This window comes from Budorcas taxicolor, chromosome 13, assembly GCF_023091745.1.
Source record: "Budorcas taxicolor isolate Tak-1 chromosome 13, Takin1.1, whole genome shotgun sequence".
Classification (NCBI taxonomy): Eukaryota; Metazoa; Chordata; class Mammalia; order Artiodactyla; family Bovidae; genus Budorcas; species Budorcas taxicolor.
In genome coordinates this window covers 39,425,548-39,442,680 of record NC_068922.1, presented here as the reverse complement: position 1 = coordinate 39,442,680, position 17,133 = coordinate 39,425,548, and the positions used below count along the sequence as shown (strand labels likewise).

Below are 17,133 nucleotides of genomic sequence, written 5' to 3'. Positions count from 1 at the left end.
CCTAAGTGACGACCTTTCTCAATCCTGCTAACTTTGGGTTTACAAATGACCATCAAACTTCCAGAAAACATTCATAGAGTCAACAGTGCATTTTATTATACATCTTAGATTTATACATTTCATATATGCTTTTAAAGCTTAAGTTCAATACAAAATAAAAACTGTGTATGCAGCAGTGGTTCTCAGGCACAGAATTTAGGGGGAGACTGGAGCAATCATTTTCCCTAGCACACTGTGAATAGTGTGTTATGAGCCACGACAGTGGAATGTTTCCTTCTCGCCTAGCTGCCTTTTTTGGTTGGATTTTATTACAGTGAACAGCTGTAGAAGGTATGATATTGCTAACAGGATACATGAAGGCTTAAAATTTGATAACCTATATTTTCTTGAAGTCTTTAAGAGCTAAATGATCCCCTTTTCTCCTAATAGATCTCCAAGGTCACCTAATGAACATAATATTGTCCATAATTCTACTTGGAGCATCACCAGCCTAAGAACCACTGCTCATGGTTATTCAATGTCTTCTGGCCTCACAGGATGAGGTAATGGTATGATGGACTTCTTCTCAGTGTCCCTGGATAGAGCTTTCCTCATATCTGTTAAGAAGCAAAGTTTAATGTAAGTACACAAATGTCAGAGTATGATTTTATATCAGATTTAAAGTGTACAAGTGTTTTAAAAAACACTAAAACCATAAGCAGTTTTGTCCCCTACTCTCCCACTTTTACCAGATTCTAAGAGAAATGTATTTATAAGTGAGACTCCCAAGCAGGAGTACACAAAACACTAACCAAACCTTAGCTGGGATTCAGCTCTTCCTACAAATGTTCTTTGACAAAGTCTTAGTAACATGTCTCTAACAGCAAAACAACAACTGATGGTAATTAACCATTGGTTAGTTAATATAAGTTAGTTAGTGGTAGGTTCATGAAGGTAGCTTACAGGGGATTTAAATACTATAGCTCAAATTTAAATATGATTTTTTAAGTGTATTGAAAGAGCCGAGTATTTTGGTCTATAGGATGCAAGTAAACGTCCCTTCCTCCGGGATGCTGCCCCAGTGGGGACTCACCGTAAGCGTCCTCGTCGGGCTCCCCGTTGCTCGCCGAATAGTACTCTATGACTGTCCTGTACACACTGTAGCCCAGCTGCTTGTACATGTTGACAGCAACTTGGTTAGACACTCTTACAAAGAGATCAACAAAAAATCCACCCTTTCTGTAATTAGAAAAAAAAAATCAGAATGGGAGAAGTCCTAGAAGACAATACTGGCTTGAGTAGTTCCGCTCTTCATTTACATAGGTCATCTTTACTGTCTCGGGGTAAAGCTGTACAAACTTCAGAGAGGTCTTGCACAGCTTTTGTTAGATTTTTTCCTAAAGGCTTAGTGGGCTGATGCCAATGCAGATCTCATCCCCTTCTAAATGTTACTGTTTGTATAGAAACGCAGCTGAATTTAGACTCACTTCATATCCAACAAACTAGATTCTTACAGGTTTTTTATGTGTACACTCTTATCTGCCCAAATAACAGTAATGTTTCCTCTCAGTCCTCATACCTTTTTTAAAATTGCTTCACTGTACAATCAAGGATTTCCGATAATTACTAAGAGAAGCTGGCTTTAGGCATCCTGTCCTGGAAAGCATTCCATGCATCACCTCTAAAGGTTTTCAGTAAATACTTTTTTGCAGGTTAAAGTTTTCCCTTTCTGTAGGCTAGATTGCTTAATCAAGAGTGAATACTGTATTTTATCAAAGCATTTTCTATATTTACTGAGATAAAAAAATGTTCTTCAGTCTGTTAATTGCTAGAATACATTCTTAGGTCCGTTTGCTAAGTTTTTCTAGGACTTCTGCATCTGTAATGAGATGTTCTTTCTCATATCGCTTGTCAGGTTTTTGTTAAGATTATCTTAGCCTTAAAAAATAAGTTCTCTTTTTGTGTGTAAGACTGAACTTAGAACCCTTTTTTTTTTTTTTTTTACAATTTTGAAGGGACAACCCTTAAATATTTAGAAATATATTTTAATGTTTTGCCTATGTTGTCTTCAAGAAGTTTATGGAGTATGGTGACATTTATACAATGAAAACATGAAACCCACTAAACTATATTTTAAAAGGATGAACATTACATAATACATCAATTATAATGTGCAACAGAGACCTCAGGTCGCCTTGTGAACCCTTTCTGGTGGCCCAGAATAAGTTCGTTGACCCCTGTTTTATACAATTAAATCAATTTCTGATTGTTCTAATTAGGAATAGGCCTGTTCATACCTCTAATTATGATGATCTATTTCTTCCTATAGTTTAGTCAGTTGTTGCATTTTTAAGTTTGTCACTGGGTATGTAACATTTGATTGACTCTTACCAATATGCAGTGACCGTTTTTTATTCTAGTAATAACTATAATGTGACTTAATTACACCCTTAATTGCTTTTCAGTTTTTACTTGCTTTAGAATTTGCAAAATTTAAAAAGTGAAGTGAGCGTAAGTCACTCAGTTGTGTCCAACTCTTTGCAACCCCATGGACTATACAGTCCATGGAATTCTCCAGGCCATCTATCCAACCCAGGGATCAAACCCAGGTCTCCCGCATTGCAGGCAGATTCTTTACCAGCTGAGCCACCAGGGAAGCTCAATTTAGGAAATTTCTTTTAGTCTTTGTGTATCTTTACATGTATTTCCTGTAAATAGAGTACAGCTCTGACAGTATCATTTTTTTAATGTTACTGTACTAAGAACACTAAACATGAGGTTCACCCTACTGGTAAACTGTAAATGTAATAACTTCCCATCCCCCCTCCCCCCACTCCTCTACCACCATTCCACTCATTATGAATCTAACTACCTTAAGTCTCTGAGTGCTATCATGTAGTATTTGTCTTTCTGTGACTGGCCTATTTCACTTGGCATGATATCTTTGTCTTTAAACTGGAGTTATTAGTTCCTTAACATTCACTGTTGTACTTACATAATTATATTGGGATTCATGACTACCAGCTCATTTCATGCTTTTTGTTTTGCCACTTTAGTTTTTCTTTTGATTTTTATTAGTCACACTTTTCCTTTGGAAATATAGTTTGTATTTTTAGTGTACATTAATATATACATGTATATATGTATGTGTATACATATAGGTACACACATACTCCTGTACAAATACAAGTCACTTAAATCTTAGTAACTACTGTAATGAAGGTTTAGGAACTGGAAGGGGAAGGAGAGTAGTAGTTTTCTACTCTAAAAGAGTCTGTCCTATAAATTTTATGTGTAAGGTCACGGCTATTAGAACGTATGTCCAAACTCCCTGTCCACTATAATAATAATGTCGTAACTTTTTCAACAAGATGTCCATGCCATTAATTCTTGTGTGTAAACTACAATCTTCTCTTCCCTGTTCAGTCTAGGAGAACCTGATTCTGCAGAACCACCTGCATTCTTGTTTTATATTGATTTTCACATGGTCCTGGGGCTTTATAATGACAGGAATTTTAAAATTCTTAAGGACTAGACTTCTTTTACAGCTTAAACAAGAATGAGCTCACGTTCCCTCTTGCCCTCGACTTGCCTCAAGTCGACTTTTGAGGCCATGGTTACTTCTGTAAAACGCTCCATTTTAGTGGATTTAATAAAAGTAACACATAACAAGTGTCTGATATATGAAACAGGTCTTTAAAAAAAAAAGCCACAATGTTGGCTGTTCAAACTGTGCTCCCAGGTCGTCCAAACTCATGGACGTGCTGTAGAATATTTCAAACATTTTGGGAAAACACAGGCAAACTACTGGCTTTGTATAGTTCACAAATACACATCACATTATATTTCTTTTGGTGACACAATGTCTTTATGAAGCCAGGGTTTTAGCAATTCCGATCATTATAAAGCCCCAGGACCACATGAAAATCAATGTGAAACAAGAGTGTAGGTGGTTCTCCAGAATCAGATTCCAAGGTTTGAGAAGCCATGTGATGCTCAGCAGGTGCCATCTCATCAGGAGATAACCACAGTGACTAACAATGAAATGAAAATATTTCTTTCCGTTTTACTGCTTAAAACTCTAAACTTTTCTTTAGCCTAGGACACTATGAAAAAAATCACTGAGATGCAAAGGGCAACATTAACAAAGAATTGGGGAATGTCTGCCAGTGGCAAAAACAGTAACAGAGACCTTGAGGGCTGGATTCTGATTCTGCCCATTACCCAGCTCAAGAGTCTACAGAACGTTATTCACTCTGCGTTAATTTTCCTCAGTGGCAAAACAGGGACAATACCACCACTATGAATATGTGACTGAACTGTTGTAACGACTTTTAGAGGCTGAACATGAAACTCCTATGAAACTGCATCATGACAACATTCAACCTGAAGGAAACAACTGATAAACATTCACCAAGAGAAAAACCAAATGGTTAAGAGTTCAAGAATTATTTGAAAAACAGGCTCCTACCTTTCTGAAATTTCCTCTAATAACTCCATAAGTTTAGCAGCCAAACCAAGGCGCCGAAACTCCGGGGCAACAGACAGAGCTGTGACATGCCCGTGCCATTCTTCCCTCGCCACTGAGCCTTCTGCTTTGCCCATGACTGCCAATGAAAGACCGCATCCAGTAACTAAACATGGCAACTCACACGCGGAGAAATACTGTGTGGTGCACTTTTATCATAAAGGAAATGACCAAGCTCTGATTTTTAGGTAACACTTAAAGCCGAGGTCCCCACCCTCTGGGGACCTGATGATCTGAGGTGAAGCTGATGTAATAATAATAGAAATAACGTGCACAATAAATGTAATGTGCTTGAATTGTCCAAAAACCGTCCTCACCCCCACCAGAAAATTGATCTTCCATGAAACCGGTCCCTGGTGCCAAAAAGTTTGGGGACGGCTGCTTAAAGCCATCTAGCTAATTATTATTAGTGCTCTTACTTGATATGTATTTAAACAACCTACATTTTCTGTGGGTATGTATGTATGCACACACAACAGACAATCCACAGCTCAAACTTGTGCCAGTAACATGACCAGTTCTGTTTGGGCCACTGCTCTATCCCCTGGGCCTAGCACAGTACCTAAGACAGAGGTATCAGTAAGCTGTCAAAGAGCTGAAAAGAAAATAAAATTACAGGCATCATGATTTCCAGTTCTGTGATCAGTCTAAGAGTTAAAAACTAATTTTATCTTAACTGCTTACCCAGAAAAGTACTAGTAGTGTTATACTTACTGTAACCCATTAACTCGCCTCCAGGGGCCTCTGCGACGATGAAGTACTCTGGCCAGTGGGCAAGGTACTGTAGGTAAAAAGGAATCCCATACTAGAGACTCGTTAAGGAGGATGCAAAGTAAGGGCAGTCAGAGTTCTTCACAAAACATGTTTTGAAGTTTCCTTTAAAAAGCATATTGTTCCTTTATCCCTAGCTGTATGTATGATTTCTGCAATCAATTCATTACATGAAATGTTTAGGTTAGCACTAAGTTTTAAGAAAACTGCCTGAATATGTAACCTCAGATGTGAATGGAGACATACCATCCAAGAGTGGAGAATCAGGACCCCCAAGTTCTACAGCCTGTCTCCCCGCTGCTCACACTATGTCTAGAGCCCCCTCCCCGCACAGCACTTCCCCATCACCTGGCATTCCTGTCTACTGTCCCCTTACAGTGAGAGTGTCACCTGCCCTCTCCCCCTGGTGCTGGACACACAGTGCAACCTCAGTATGTTTACTTCTCCCTTTCTGCACTAGGAAGAGTGACGAGTGCCTTCAGGAGCTTCAGGCATGGGACAGTGAAAATAACTGTAGTTTACTTCCAAAGGCTACATAACAAACCCAGTTTGTCCAGTCCACTGATTCAAATTCTGCATTTCTAGTAATGCCCAAAATAAAAACCTGATGTTAAAAGTGAATGCCTGCGTACTTTGCTCATTACTTAGCTCTTCAGCTCTGCTGTCCTGCTGAGTTGTACTCATTTCTATACTTCTCAGTATTAACTTAGGAGAAGGCAATGGCAACCCACTCCAGTACTCTTGCCTGGAAAATCCCATGGACGGAGGAGCCTGGTGGGCTACAGCCCATGGGGTCGCGAAGAGTCGGACACGACTGAGCGACTTCACTTTCCCTTTTCACTTTCATGCATTAGAGGAAATGGTGACCCACTCCAGTGTTCTTGCCTGGAGAATCCCGGGGACGGGGGAGCTGCTGTCTATGGGATCACACAGAGTCGGACACGACTGAAGTGACTTAGCTTCAGACATCAAACCACAAGAGAACAAAAAAGGAAGGTAAGAAAATAACCTACAAAAACAAACCCAAAACAAGAAAATGGCAGAAAGAATGTGTCAATAATTACCTTAAATGTAAATGGATTAAATGCTCAAAAGACACAGACTTGCTGAATGGATACAAAACAAGACCCATATATATGCTGTCTCCAAGAGACCCACTTCCAACCTAGGGACACACACAGACTAAAAGTGAAGGGACAGAAAAAGGTATTACATGCCAATGAAAAATCAAAAGAAAGCTAGAGTAGCAATACTCATATCAGATAAAATGGACTTTAAAGACTGTTACAAGAGACGTAATGATCAAGGGATCAATCCAAAAAGACGTATACATGCACCCAACACAGGAGCACCTCACTATATCCTGCAAATGATAACAGAGAAAGAGAAATCAACAAAACGATGATTGTGGGTGACTTTAACAAGCCATTTTCATCAATGGACAGAGACAAAACCAATGAGGAAACACAGGCCTGAAATGACACATTACACCAGATGGAAAAACAAAACCTCAAAATTAGTAGAAGGAAAGAAATCATAAAGATCAGAGAAGAAATAAATGAAAAGATCAATTTGAAACAATAAAACAGATAAACCTTTAGCCCAAACTCATCAAGAAAAAAGAAAGCTCAAATAAATTAGAAATGAAAAAGAAGTTACAACTGACACCACAGAAATACAAAGGATCATAAAAAACTACTACAAACAACTGTATGCTAATAAAATGGACAAATTCTTAGATACAGTCTTCCAAGACTGAAGAAATTGAAAATATGAACAAACCAATCACAAGTACTTAAATTGAAACAGTGATTTAAAAACGTCCAACAAACAAAAATCCAGGACCAAATGCTTCACAGGTGAATTCTAACAAACATCTAAAGAAGAGTTAACACCTATCCATCTGAAACTTTCCCAAAAATTGCAGAAAAAGGAACACTTCCAAACTTATTCTATGAGATCACTATCACCCTGATATCAAAGATACGACGAAAAAATAATTACAGGCCAACATCACTGATGAACACAGATACAAAAATCCTCAACAAAATACAAGTAAACCAAACCCAACAATACATTAAAAGGATCATACACCATGATCAAGTAGATTTATCCCAGGGATGCAAAGATTCTTTAACAGCTTCAAATCAATCAATGTGATACAGCACATTAACAAACTGAAGAAAAACCATAGGATATCTCAATAGAAGCAGAAAAAGCTTTTTACGAAATCTGACACCAATTTATGATAAAAACTGTCCAGAACGTTGGCATAGAGGGAACTTAACCTAAACCTAATAAAGGCCATATAGGATAAACCCACAGCTAATATTCTCAATGGTGAAAAGCCAAAAGCATTCCCTCTGAGATCAGGAACAAGGCAAGAATGTCCACTATTACCACTTTTATTTGACATAGTTTTGGAAGTCCTAGCCACAGCAGAGAAGAAAAAGAAAGAAAAGGAATCCAAACTGAAAAACAAGTGAAACTGTCACTACAGTTGACAAGATACTACACACAGAAAATCCTGAAGATGCTACCAGAAAACTACTAGAGACTGTCAGTGATTCGGGTTCAAACTGCAGGATACAAAATACACAGAAATCTCTTACATTCCATACACTAACGATGAAAGATCACAAAGAGAAATTCAGGAAACAATACCATTTACCATTTACATCAAAAAGAAAAAAAAAATTACCTGGGTGTAAGCCTACATAGGGGACAAAAGACCTGGACTCTGAAAACTGTTAAGATGCTGATGAAAGAAATCAATGACAGACAGATGGAAAGATACACCAAGCTCTTGGATTGGAAGAATCAATATTGTCAAAGTGACTATACTACCCAAGGCAATCAGGTTCAATTGCAACCCCTATCAAATTAGCAATGGCATTTTTCACAGAAGATTTTTAATCTGTATGTAAACACAAAAGACCTCAAAGACCCAAAGCAATCCTAAGAACAACAAACAGACCTGATTCAGAGGAATCAGGCCCCCTGACTTCAGACTATACTACAAAGCTGCAGTCATCAAAACAGCATGGTACTGGCACACAGCAAAAAAAAAAAAAAAAACACCATGGAGAAAAGACAGTCTCTTCAGGAAGTAGTGCTGGGGAAACTGTACAGCTACATGTAAAAGAATGAAATCAGAACATTCTCTAACACTATACACAAAAATAAACTCAAAATGGATCAAAGACCTAAATGTAAGATAAGATACTATAAAACTCTTAGAAGAAAACACAGGTAAAATTTTTTTTTATATAATCATGTCAGTATACTTTAGAGTAATCAAAATAAATGGGACCTAATTAAACAAAAGCTTTTGCACAGCAAAGGAAACCATAAAAAAAAAATGAAAAGAATCCACAGAATGGGGGGAAAATATCTGGAAATGAAGTGACTGAGGTGGTTAATTTCTAAAATATACAAACAGCTCATGCAACTTTGTATCAAAGAAACAACCCAACCAAAAACTGGGCAGATAGAATTTCTCCAAAGGTATACAGATGGCTAAAAAGCACATGAAAAGATGCTCAATATCCCTAATTATCAGAGAAAAGCAAGTCAAAACTAAAATGATGTATCACCTCACAGTGGTCAGAATGGCCATCTTCAAAAAGTATACAACAATAAAATGCTGGCGAGGGTGTGGAGAAAAGGACCCTTCGTAGGGAACATAAACTGGTAGGGAGAACAGAACAGAGGTTCCTTAAAAAACAAAATAGAACTACCATATGATCAAGCAGTCCCACTCCTCTGTATGTATCAGGAGAAAACTGTAACTCCAAAAGATACATGCACCCCAGTGTTCACTGCAGCACTGTTTATAATAGCCAAGATACAGAAGCAACCTAAATGTCCACTGACAGTTGAATGGATAAAGATGTGGTAAACACATACAATGGAGTATTACTCAGCCATAAAAAATGAAATAATGCCATTTGCAGCGACCTGGATGGACCCAGAGATTACCATACTAAGTGAAATAAGATAAAGACAAGCATCATATGCTGTCACCTTTATGTGGAATCTAATTTAAAAACTGATACAAAGAAACTTATAAAGCAGACTTACAGATATCAAAAACAAACTTATGGTTACCAAAGGGAAAACATGGGGTGAGAGGATAAATCAGGAGTCAGGGATTAACATACACACTACTATATATAAAATGTGTGTGTGTAAATAACCACTAGGGACCTACTGTATAGCACATGGACTTCAACTCAATATTCTGTGATAACCTATATGGGAGAAGAATCTGATAAAAGAATGGTTTTACATATATAACTAATCACTCTGCTGTACACTTAAAACTAACACAATATTGTACATCAATTATACTCACATTTTTTAAAAGGTCACAAAACAAAGAGGGATTGTTGTTAATATATATTACAGATACTCACTGTCAGTTTTAGATATTTAAAAAACCTGCTTCCATTCTACTATGATGTTCTTTAAGTAAATATACATGTTTTAAATACTCAATTATTTTCTTGTGCTGAACTCACCTAAAGGTTCAGAAAATTGTAACAAGAATTTTATTTTTTGACTTCAAAGTCTAAAGTTTTTACTACAAAAAAAAAGTACACACATCCACATATTCTTGATTTCTACTGCCGGTGTACACATGCTACTGCTGTTTTAAAACTTGATCTTGGTTCTAACGTTGGTGAATGTTCTTAAGTTGTTCTTTTTTCTAGACTGATGATCGTACTATCAATTGTAAATGAAGATAGCTTTATTTCTACCTTTCTCCTCCTTATACTTCTTCCTTCCTTCTGGAAGTTTGGTCAGTTCCTCTAGAACTATGTTAAAGGGCAGTAGTGACAGTAGGTGTTCTTATCTTATGCCCAATCCTGAAGGGAATGTATCTGAATTTCTCACTCAAGTATATAATGCTTGCTGAAAGTTTTAAAATATAAAACCTTTACCAAATTAATAAAAGTCCTTCTAGTTCTAGCTTGTTATACATTCTTACCATAAAAAAGCACTAAACTGTAAGTCAGCTATATTTCAACTAAAAAAAAAAAAAAAAAAACTGTGAAAGTCAAGGACTAGAGCACAGTGTGTAAATTATTCCCCAGTAAAGCGTTATTTACAAAAACAGGCCCATGCATATTAGCGTGCCAACCCCTGACATAAATGCCTCTATTGTTATTTTCAGGTTCCAGGAAACAGAATTACCAGGTATTCTGTAAAGTGCTTTCAAAAGACTAGCTTTTGAACATTCTCATAAACTGCTGTGTCGCTAGCAGTTTATGAGAATACTCTCCTCACCTCACCTCCATCAGCCTTGAGCTTCATCACTGCTTGAAATCCTTGATAGTTTGATAGATAAAACATGGTACATCATTTTGGTTTTAATTATCATGTCTTTTAATTGGTGAGACTGAACTCTTGAAATTTTCACAGCTTCCTATATGCCCTCTTGGTTAAATGATCAATTAACACTACCCTCTGACCGGACTGTGGACATAGCACATAACCCAGAAATCCAACTCTGTGTTTCAAGCTGTTGAGAATGTAGGAGTTATCTATTCAGGTCAGAGGACCCTAACTTCACACATCCTTGCCCATGTTTCTATTGGGTACCATGACAGATACTGCTAATTGTTACCTAAAATCATTTTTTTCCCCTTTAGCAACCAGCCTGAATGTAAACCCCGGCTCATCCCAGACTGTTCTAGATAGGTGTATCTCGAGGCAGGTGCTGGTCTCCAGGGCAGAGGGCTGCGTCACACCTCTCAGCGGTCCCCTTGGCTTCCCCTCTCCTGATCGACGCTCCTGCCAGGAATGTGGATGAGATGCCATAGACTCTGGAAGCCAGGGTCCCCCGGATGACAGAGTGGTCCCAGGGCAGAGCCCGGTGTCTAGGACATCATGGAATCGCCCGGCACTGATCATCCTCTTGAGGCTTTGTTCTTATCAGACAAAAACAGCCCCTCCTGCTGAAGTCACAGCTTTCTGCTGCTCACAGCTATGCTTACTACTGAGGGGCAGGGAGGGCAGGGGATTGTACTGTTCTTGATTTATGAGGTCATTATATTAGCAGCTTCTCAGCAGATGTAAGATAACTCTTGTTCCCAGTTTTTAGTTTCTTTTTATTTTAATTGCCTTCAATGTTGTTTATGATGTTTCCTGATCTCCAAGTCTTAAACATTTTCAGTATTCAAGTCTATTTTTTTTCTTTTCTCTATTTTCCTTACTCTTTATTTAAACTTTTTAAAAAAGGATACAGTTTCTGTAAGTGGATCCAAGTTACTAAAAGAAACAAGAGAAATGTCAACAGTAAGCAGTGTTTACAAAATCAGTTTAAATAGGCCAATTACAACTAAAAATAACATGCACAGGGAAAACAGAACATGTTAAATTCACAACTTTAAAACCAACTTTTCAACTAAGAAAGATGGTTTAACCTACTGAATGACCATATTAAGCCATCATTACAGTCACTAAAAAGACACCCATACCTTTTCATTTAACTGCTTCTTTACAAATTACTTTACAGTTAACACATCATCAAAACATTCCATCTTCTTTTTTTTTGGCCACGCTTCACCGTGGCTTGTAGAATGTTAGTTCTGCAACCCAGGATTGAACCCAGGCACTGGGAGCACTAGGTCAACCACTGGATCACCAGGGAATTCCCTACAAGTTTCCATTTCCTAACAGTAAACTGTAAGTGGAACTGGTGACCAACCTGAGGTTTCAGTCACAGACAGGGCTCCACCAGCCTTGCAGCACGTGCCAAGGGCCGTCCCTGCCTTATCCCATCCTCTCAATGTGGGCTCTCACTCCTGGAGCTTCTGCTCCCCACTACCCCCATTCTCATACTTTTAATTTTGCTCTCAGAGGAATACTCCTTACCTGGCTCTGGAGCTGCTCAGCAGCTGCCTTACCAGCGTGTCTGACCACAACACTCCCAAATCAGCATTTCCACACCTGCCTCCCTCCACAGAGAGCTCTGCCCCTCACTTCCCCATTCAGTCAGTGGAAGCACAATCCTGGCGGACCCCAGAAGGGCGCCCTCAACTCCTCTCATACATGCAGTCAAGCTCGTCCTCAGGACCTTTAGCAACAGCAGAAGTCAACAGCACATTTCTGGAGACCAGCAAATCTTAGCACCCCTTTCCCCTTTACATTCAAAAATTACTGAAGACCCCAAGACTTAAATCTATTGATATTTAAAAGTGTAAGATATTTGTTCATTTTTTAAAAATCAGTTAAATATTAATGTGAATGACTTTTTTAAACCAAAAGTCACTATTTTCAAAAACAAAAGAAAATTTAGTGACAAGAATGTCATTATTTGAACAATTTTATGTATCTTTTTAATGTCTGAAGGTGAAGTCACTCAGTCGTGTCCGACTCTTTGCGACCCGTGGACTGTAGCCCACCAAGCTCCTCTGTCCATGGGATTCTCCAGGCAAGAATACTGGAGTGGGTTGCCATTTCCTTCTCCAGGGGATCTTCCTGACCCAGGGATCGAACCCATGTCTCCCAAATTGCAGGCAGACGCTTTAACCTCTGCACCACCAGGGAAGCCCCTTTTAATGTCTGGCTTAATAGAAAACAGCTGGTTTCTCATTTCTGTGTCTGCTATGCTGTTAGATGATCACACATCTGGAAGCCTCCACTTGTGCAGTAGTGAGAGCATGAGAGTTAAAAAAAGGCAATAAAAAACAATAAACCAGACTTCCCTGGTGTAAGACTGTGCTGATAATGCAGGGGGCCAGGGTTCAATCCCTGGTTGGGGAATTAAGATCCCGCATGCTGTGTGGCATGGCCAAAAGGTTTTTAAAAAACAAAAAACCTTAGTTTTATCATGAAAATGGCTCTGACTCTGCAGAACCCCCAAGCAATCTTGAGGCGTCCCTGCCCACACCTAGAGAATCACTGCTCTAATCGAGTATAGGACTCACTCTGTGCCCTTCTCAAGACTACTTTATACCCTCTCCTGTCTCCTCAGTGCTCCCTCTTCCAGCTCAGCTGCTTCTAATTTCAGGAAGAAAACACAACTGTAATAAGAAGCTTCACCAAGGTTCCAGCATCCACCCCACCTGCTCTCTACCTGCTGCCTTGGACCCAGGCCTGGAGTGCAGGTGAGCAGGTCCCACCCTCTCAGGACCCAGCAGCCTGCTCCCCTAAAGAAATGGACAGACATGCTGCACACTAGGCCACAGGAACACGTGACACAGTCCACAGCTCCGTCCCCCTGACCTGCTGTCCTTGCTCAGCCTCCAGACCCAGCAGCAGGGTCTCCTCCTGCTTCACTGGGCCACTGTGTCTCCTTTACCACGTGATGCCCTGGGAGCCATCCTGGAGCCTTTTTTCCTGTCCGCACTCATCAATGAAGTCGCCAAGCCACCTGGGTTTAACAGCATCCATGCAGTGTTGACCCCCAAGTTTCTATTTTTAGCCCAGACCTAAACTTGAAACTCCCATGTCCAGATGCCTGGCTGACTTCTCTACCTGGGGGTCTGAGCACCCTCTGCAGAGGAGCCCTTCCAGCGCTGGCCTCTCCAAGGTCGAGCCCTCTGACTCCAACCTGGTGTTCTCACACTCCCACTTGCTGCTTGGGCCACACTGGCAGCCGCCTCCGCCTCCCCCACTTCGTGTCTAAAACAGGAACCAGTACCCATACTACCCATGCCCCCAAAGCCTACACACACCCCCTATCCCCATCTTCCTGCAGTGACACCTTCCCTGAAACACCTCACCCAAAGCTGAATCCACATGTACTTCCTATTTCCCTTTCCTGCTCTCATTTTTCCTTGTTTACTGAGCACAGTTCTATCTTACTTTCCCCTCTAAAATGTAAATTCTGGGAATTCCCTGGCAGTCCAATGCAATGGTTACGTACAACTACAGCGACTTCCATTTTCAATGACTTTGGTTTTCACTGCTGAGGGTCTGAGTTCAACCCCTGGACTTGGGGAACCAAGAACCGACAAGCAGTGTGGTGTGGCCAATTTAAACAAATAAATTGTAAATTCCATAAAGATAACATTTTTTGTCTTGTTCACTACCGTCTCTTCAGTGCTGGCAGGCATACAATATTTTTCCAAGTATAAAATATTTGCCGTTAACAGCAACGTTTCCACATCCGTTGCTTCTTTCAGTTACTACTGCAACACCCTACCCCAGTGATTCTCCATGTTCTGGACAGAAGCGCCCTAAACAAGGTGAGAAACAGAAGGAAGTGAGGAGGGAGAGGAGTCCCCCACTGGCATAGACTGAAGAGGCCTTAACAAGTTAGATAACTGAATTCAAATTGTTTAGTTGCTAAAGTGAAGGTGAAGTTGCTCAGTCGATTCTGACTGTCTGCAACCTCATAGACTGTAGTCTATCGGGCTCCTCCATTTATGGCATTTTCCAGGCAAGAGTACTGGAGAGGGTTGCCATTTCCTTCTCCGGAGATATTCCCAGCCCAGGGATCAAACCCAGGTCTCTCAAATTGCAGGCAGATACTTTACCCTCTGAGCTACCAAGGAAATTAACACATTTGAAATAGGGGGCCTAAATGTCCTACATGAGAAGTGGGACAGTAACCATGGAAACCAGTCCTCCCTCCCTCCCCATCCTACAAACAAAAATGTCAGCAGTAGTTGATCCCCAAGATAAAACCAAAATGTAAAGAAAAGAACTAGAACCTCTGGTGAGTGAGTGAAAGTTGCTCAGTTGTGTCCGACTTTTTGCTGTTTAGTCGCTAAGGCGTGTTCAACTCTTTGTGACCCCCATGGACTGTAACCCACCAGTCTCCTCTATCCGGGGGATTCTCCAGGCAAGAGTACTGGAGCAGTTGCCGTTTCCTTCTCCAGGGGATCTTCCCGGCCCAGGAATTGAACTGACGTCTCCTGCACTGGCAGGCAGACTTCTTACCACTGAGCCACCAGGCAAGTCCTCAATTAATCTTTAATAATGGTAATTTTGAATATATACCTTCTTTGTTATACAAAGGCATGGTGACTTACACAATGTGGAGATTAAACAAATATGTGTCGATTTTCTCTGCCTGTTAACAGGACAGGATGATGTTTTGTTGTATATAAATGGTCACGCTTACTTTCCTTCTGTTCTATTCATTTTCATACAAAAGCACTGGCCCTTCCTCAGTCTTCGGTTAAAAATGACTTTCTAGGCAGCTTTGCCTCATCCATTCTTGAAACGTCAAAGCACACTGTCACTTCCCGGGTCTGTGCTTCTGAAAGCCAAGCCTTCGTCAAGTTATCATCTCTGGGCCATTGCCAAGACCTCCTAAATGGCTCACCTGCTGGGTACACCTTCTCCAGTCACCCGGAGATACACGGCCCTGCGGTGGACAGCTTAGGGGTCCTGCGCGGCCAGGAATGAAGAACCACCCGACTGGGGCCAATCTCCTTAGCAGTCTCCTTGCTCTGCCCACTCCCACACAGAGCTCTTCCACCTGGGCCATTCCTCTCAGCTCTCAGCTCCTTAGCGGACTCAAAAAATGGGCATGAGAAGGGCAACTACTTCACAGAGGTGTGAGGAGGAAAGGGGTTACTCCGATCTTCCCTGTAGCTCAGATGGTAAAGAGTTTGCCTACAATGCAAGAGAGCGGGGCTCGATCCCTGGATTGGCAAGATCCCCTGAAGAAGGGATAGGCTACCACTCCAATATTCTTGCCTGGAGAATCCCATGGACAGAGGAGCCCGACTGGCCACAGTCCATGGTGTCACCAAGAGTCGGACACGACTAAGCTGCTACTACTACTATAGCTACTACTATAGCAACGAGACTGAACGCAGTCGCCTCAGCTACTCTGCTCCGACTGAGAGAGGCCCCCAGAAACCATCTCCACCCCCAACAACGGGGCACAAGTCCAGTCTCACCAGTTGCTCTGACCTCGGAGTTTCAGAAACCGGCTCCTAGTCACTCCCCGCCCTAGTGTCGGCCGCCCCCCAGGGCAGCGGCTTCCTCCTCCAGCACCTCCTTCCTCACCACTGTCAACACTTTCCCATCTTCTGAGACTCAGTCCCTCTGTGAACATTTCTAGCGAACTCTTTTCAGGTTCTTTCTGACACTTGAAACTGAACTACCTGGTCCTTCAAATAACTGTCTTGGGATCTTTAAAAGTGGGTCTGGGATTGGTGAGGTGGGTGGATAAGATGGGCTGAAATGTGATGAAGCCAAAGGAGTGAAATGGTAAAAAAGTGGGAGTCCAGCTAGTAGCCTACAGGTGTTTACGGTAAAATTCTATGAAGCTTGTAAGCGCTCAGAAATTTTCATAATAAAACTTAGGGGGAAAAAAAATGAAAGCTGCAAGTCACAGAGCCTGACTTAAGTCGGACGAAGGACCGGGCACCCCAAGGACCGCCCCTCTATCCATCCCGCAGCAACAAGTGGTACCCCCGCCGCGACGCGCAGCAACAGTAACGAGGAGCGCAAAGGCGCCGCGCCCGGCGGCGGCCAGTGTTACCCCGCGCGGATACAAGGTAACCGCGCCGCCGCCGGGCCCCGGCTGCCGCGCAGGGCGGGGGACGCCGGCAGGAAGCGGAGGAGAGCTCGGCTCGGCACCCCCCGACCCTCGCCCGACGTCCCCCCAGGCCTCGAGAGGCGCCCGCACTGCGGTCGGGGCTGCGGGGACACGGCCACCCGGCCAAGGTCAGCGGGGCCGTCCGGACGTCCCGCCCGGCTCCCTCCCCGAGCGGCCCCGGGGACGCGCCGGCCGCCGCCGGGCCCGAGCGTGCCTCACTCACATGTTGTTGAAGCGAAACAGGTCGTCGCATGTAAAGGCCCGGAGCGTGGTCATCGCGTCGCCGCCCGGTTCGCGGAAACACCGCACTCGCCCCGCCGGAAGTCGTCCGGCGCGGATGCCC

The 17,133-nt window shown here is 41.8% G+C and overlaps 1 protein-coding gene across 1 annotated transcript; it reads right to left on the bottom strand.

The window, feature by feature from the left end:
• Positions 1 to 74: 74 nt before the first annotated feature.
• On the bottom strand, positions 75 to 17,133 carry NAA20 (N-alpha-acetyltransferase 20, NatB catalytic subunit). Its single transcript, XM_052650739.1, has 6 exons — positions 17,014 to 17,133; positions 11,530 to 11,554; positions 5,222 to 5,312; positions 4,451 to 4,586; positions 1,073 to 1,218; positions 75 to 596 (listed from the first exon to the last, which is right to left on the bottom strand). The coding sequence occupies exons 1-6, from the start codon at positions 17,064 to 17,066 to the stop codon at positions 511 to 513; spliced, it is 537 nt and encodes a 178-aa protein (XP_052506699.1). The 5' UTR covers positions 17,067 to 17,133; the 3' UTR covers positions 75 to 510.

Bases quoted from the DNA above. Each gene is read 5' to 3' on its own strand.
- NAA20 (XM_052650739.1), bottom strand. From the start codon at position 17,066: ATGACCACGCTCCGGGCCTTTACATGCGACGACCTGTTTCGCTTCAAC. The intron at 5,313-11,529 runs GTATCCTTTTTT...ACGAGTCTCTAG, and splicing joins TGGATCCACTTACAGAAACT to TATGGGATTCCTTTTTACCT. The intron at 597-1,072 runs GTGAGTCCCCAC...GCTTCTTAACAG, and splicing joins GCCCGACGAGGACGCTTACG to ATATGAGGAAAGCTCTATCC.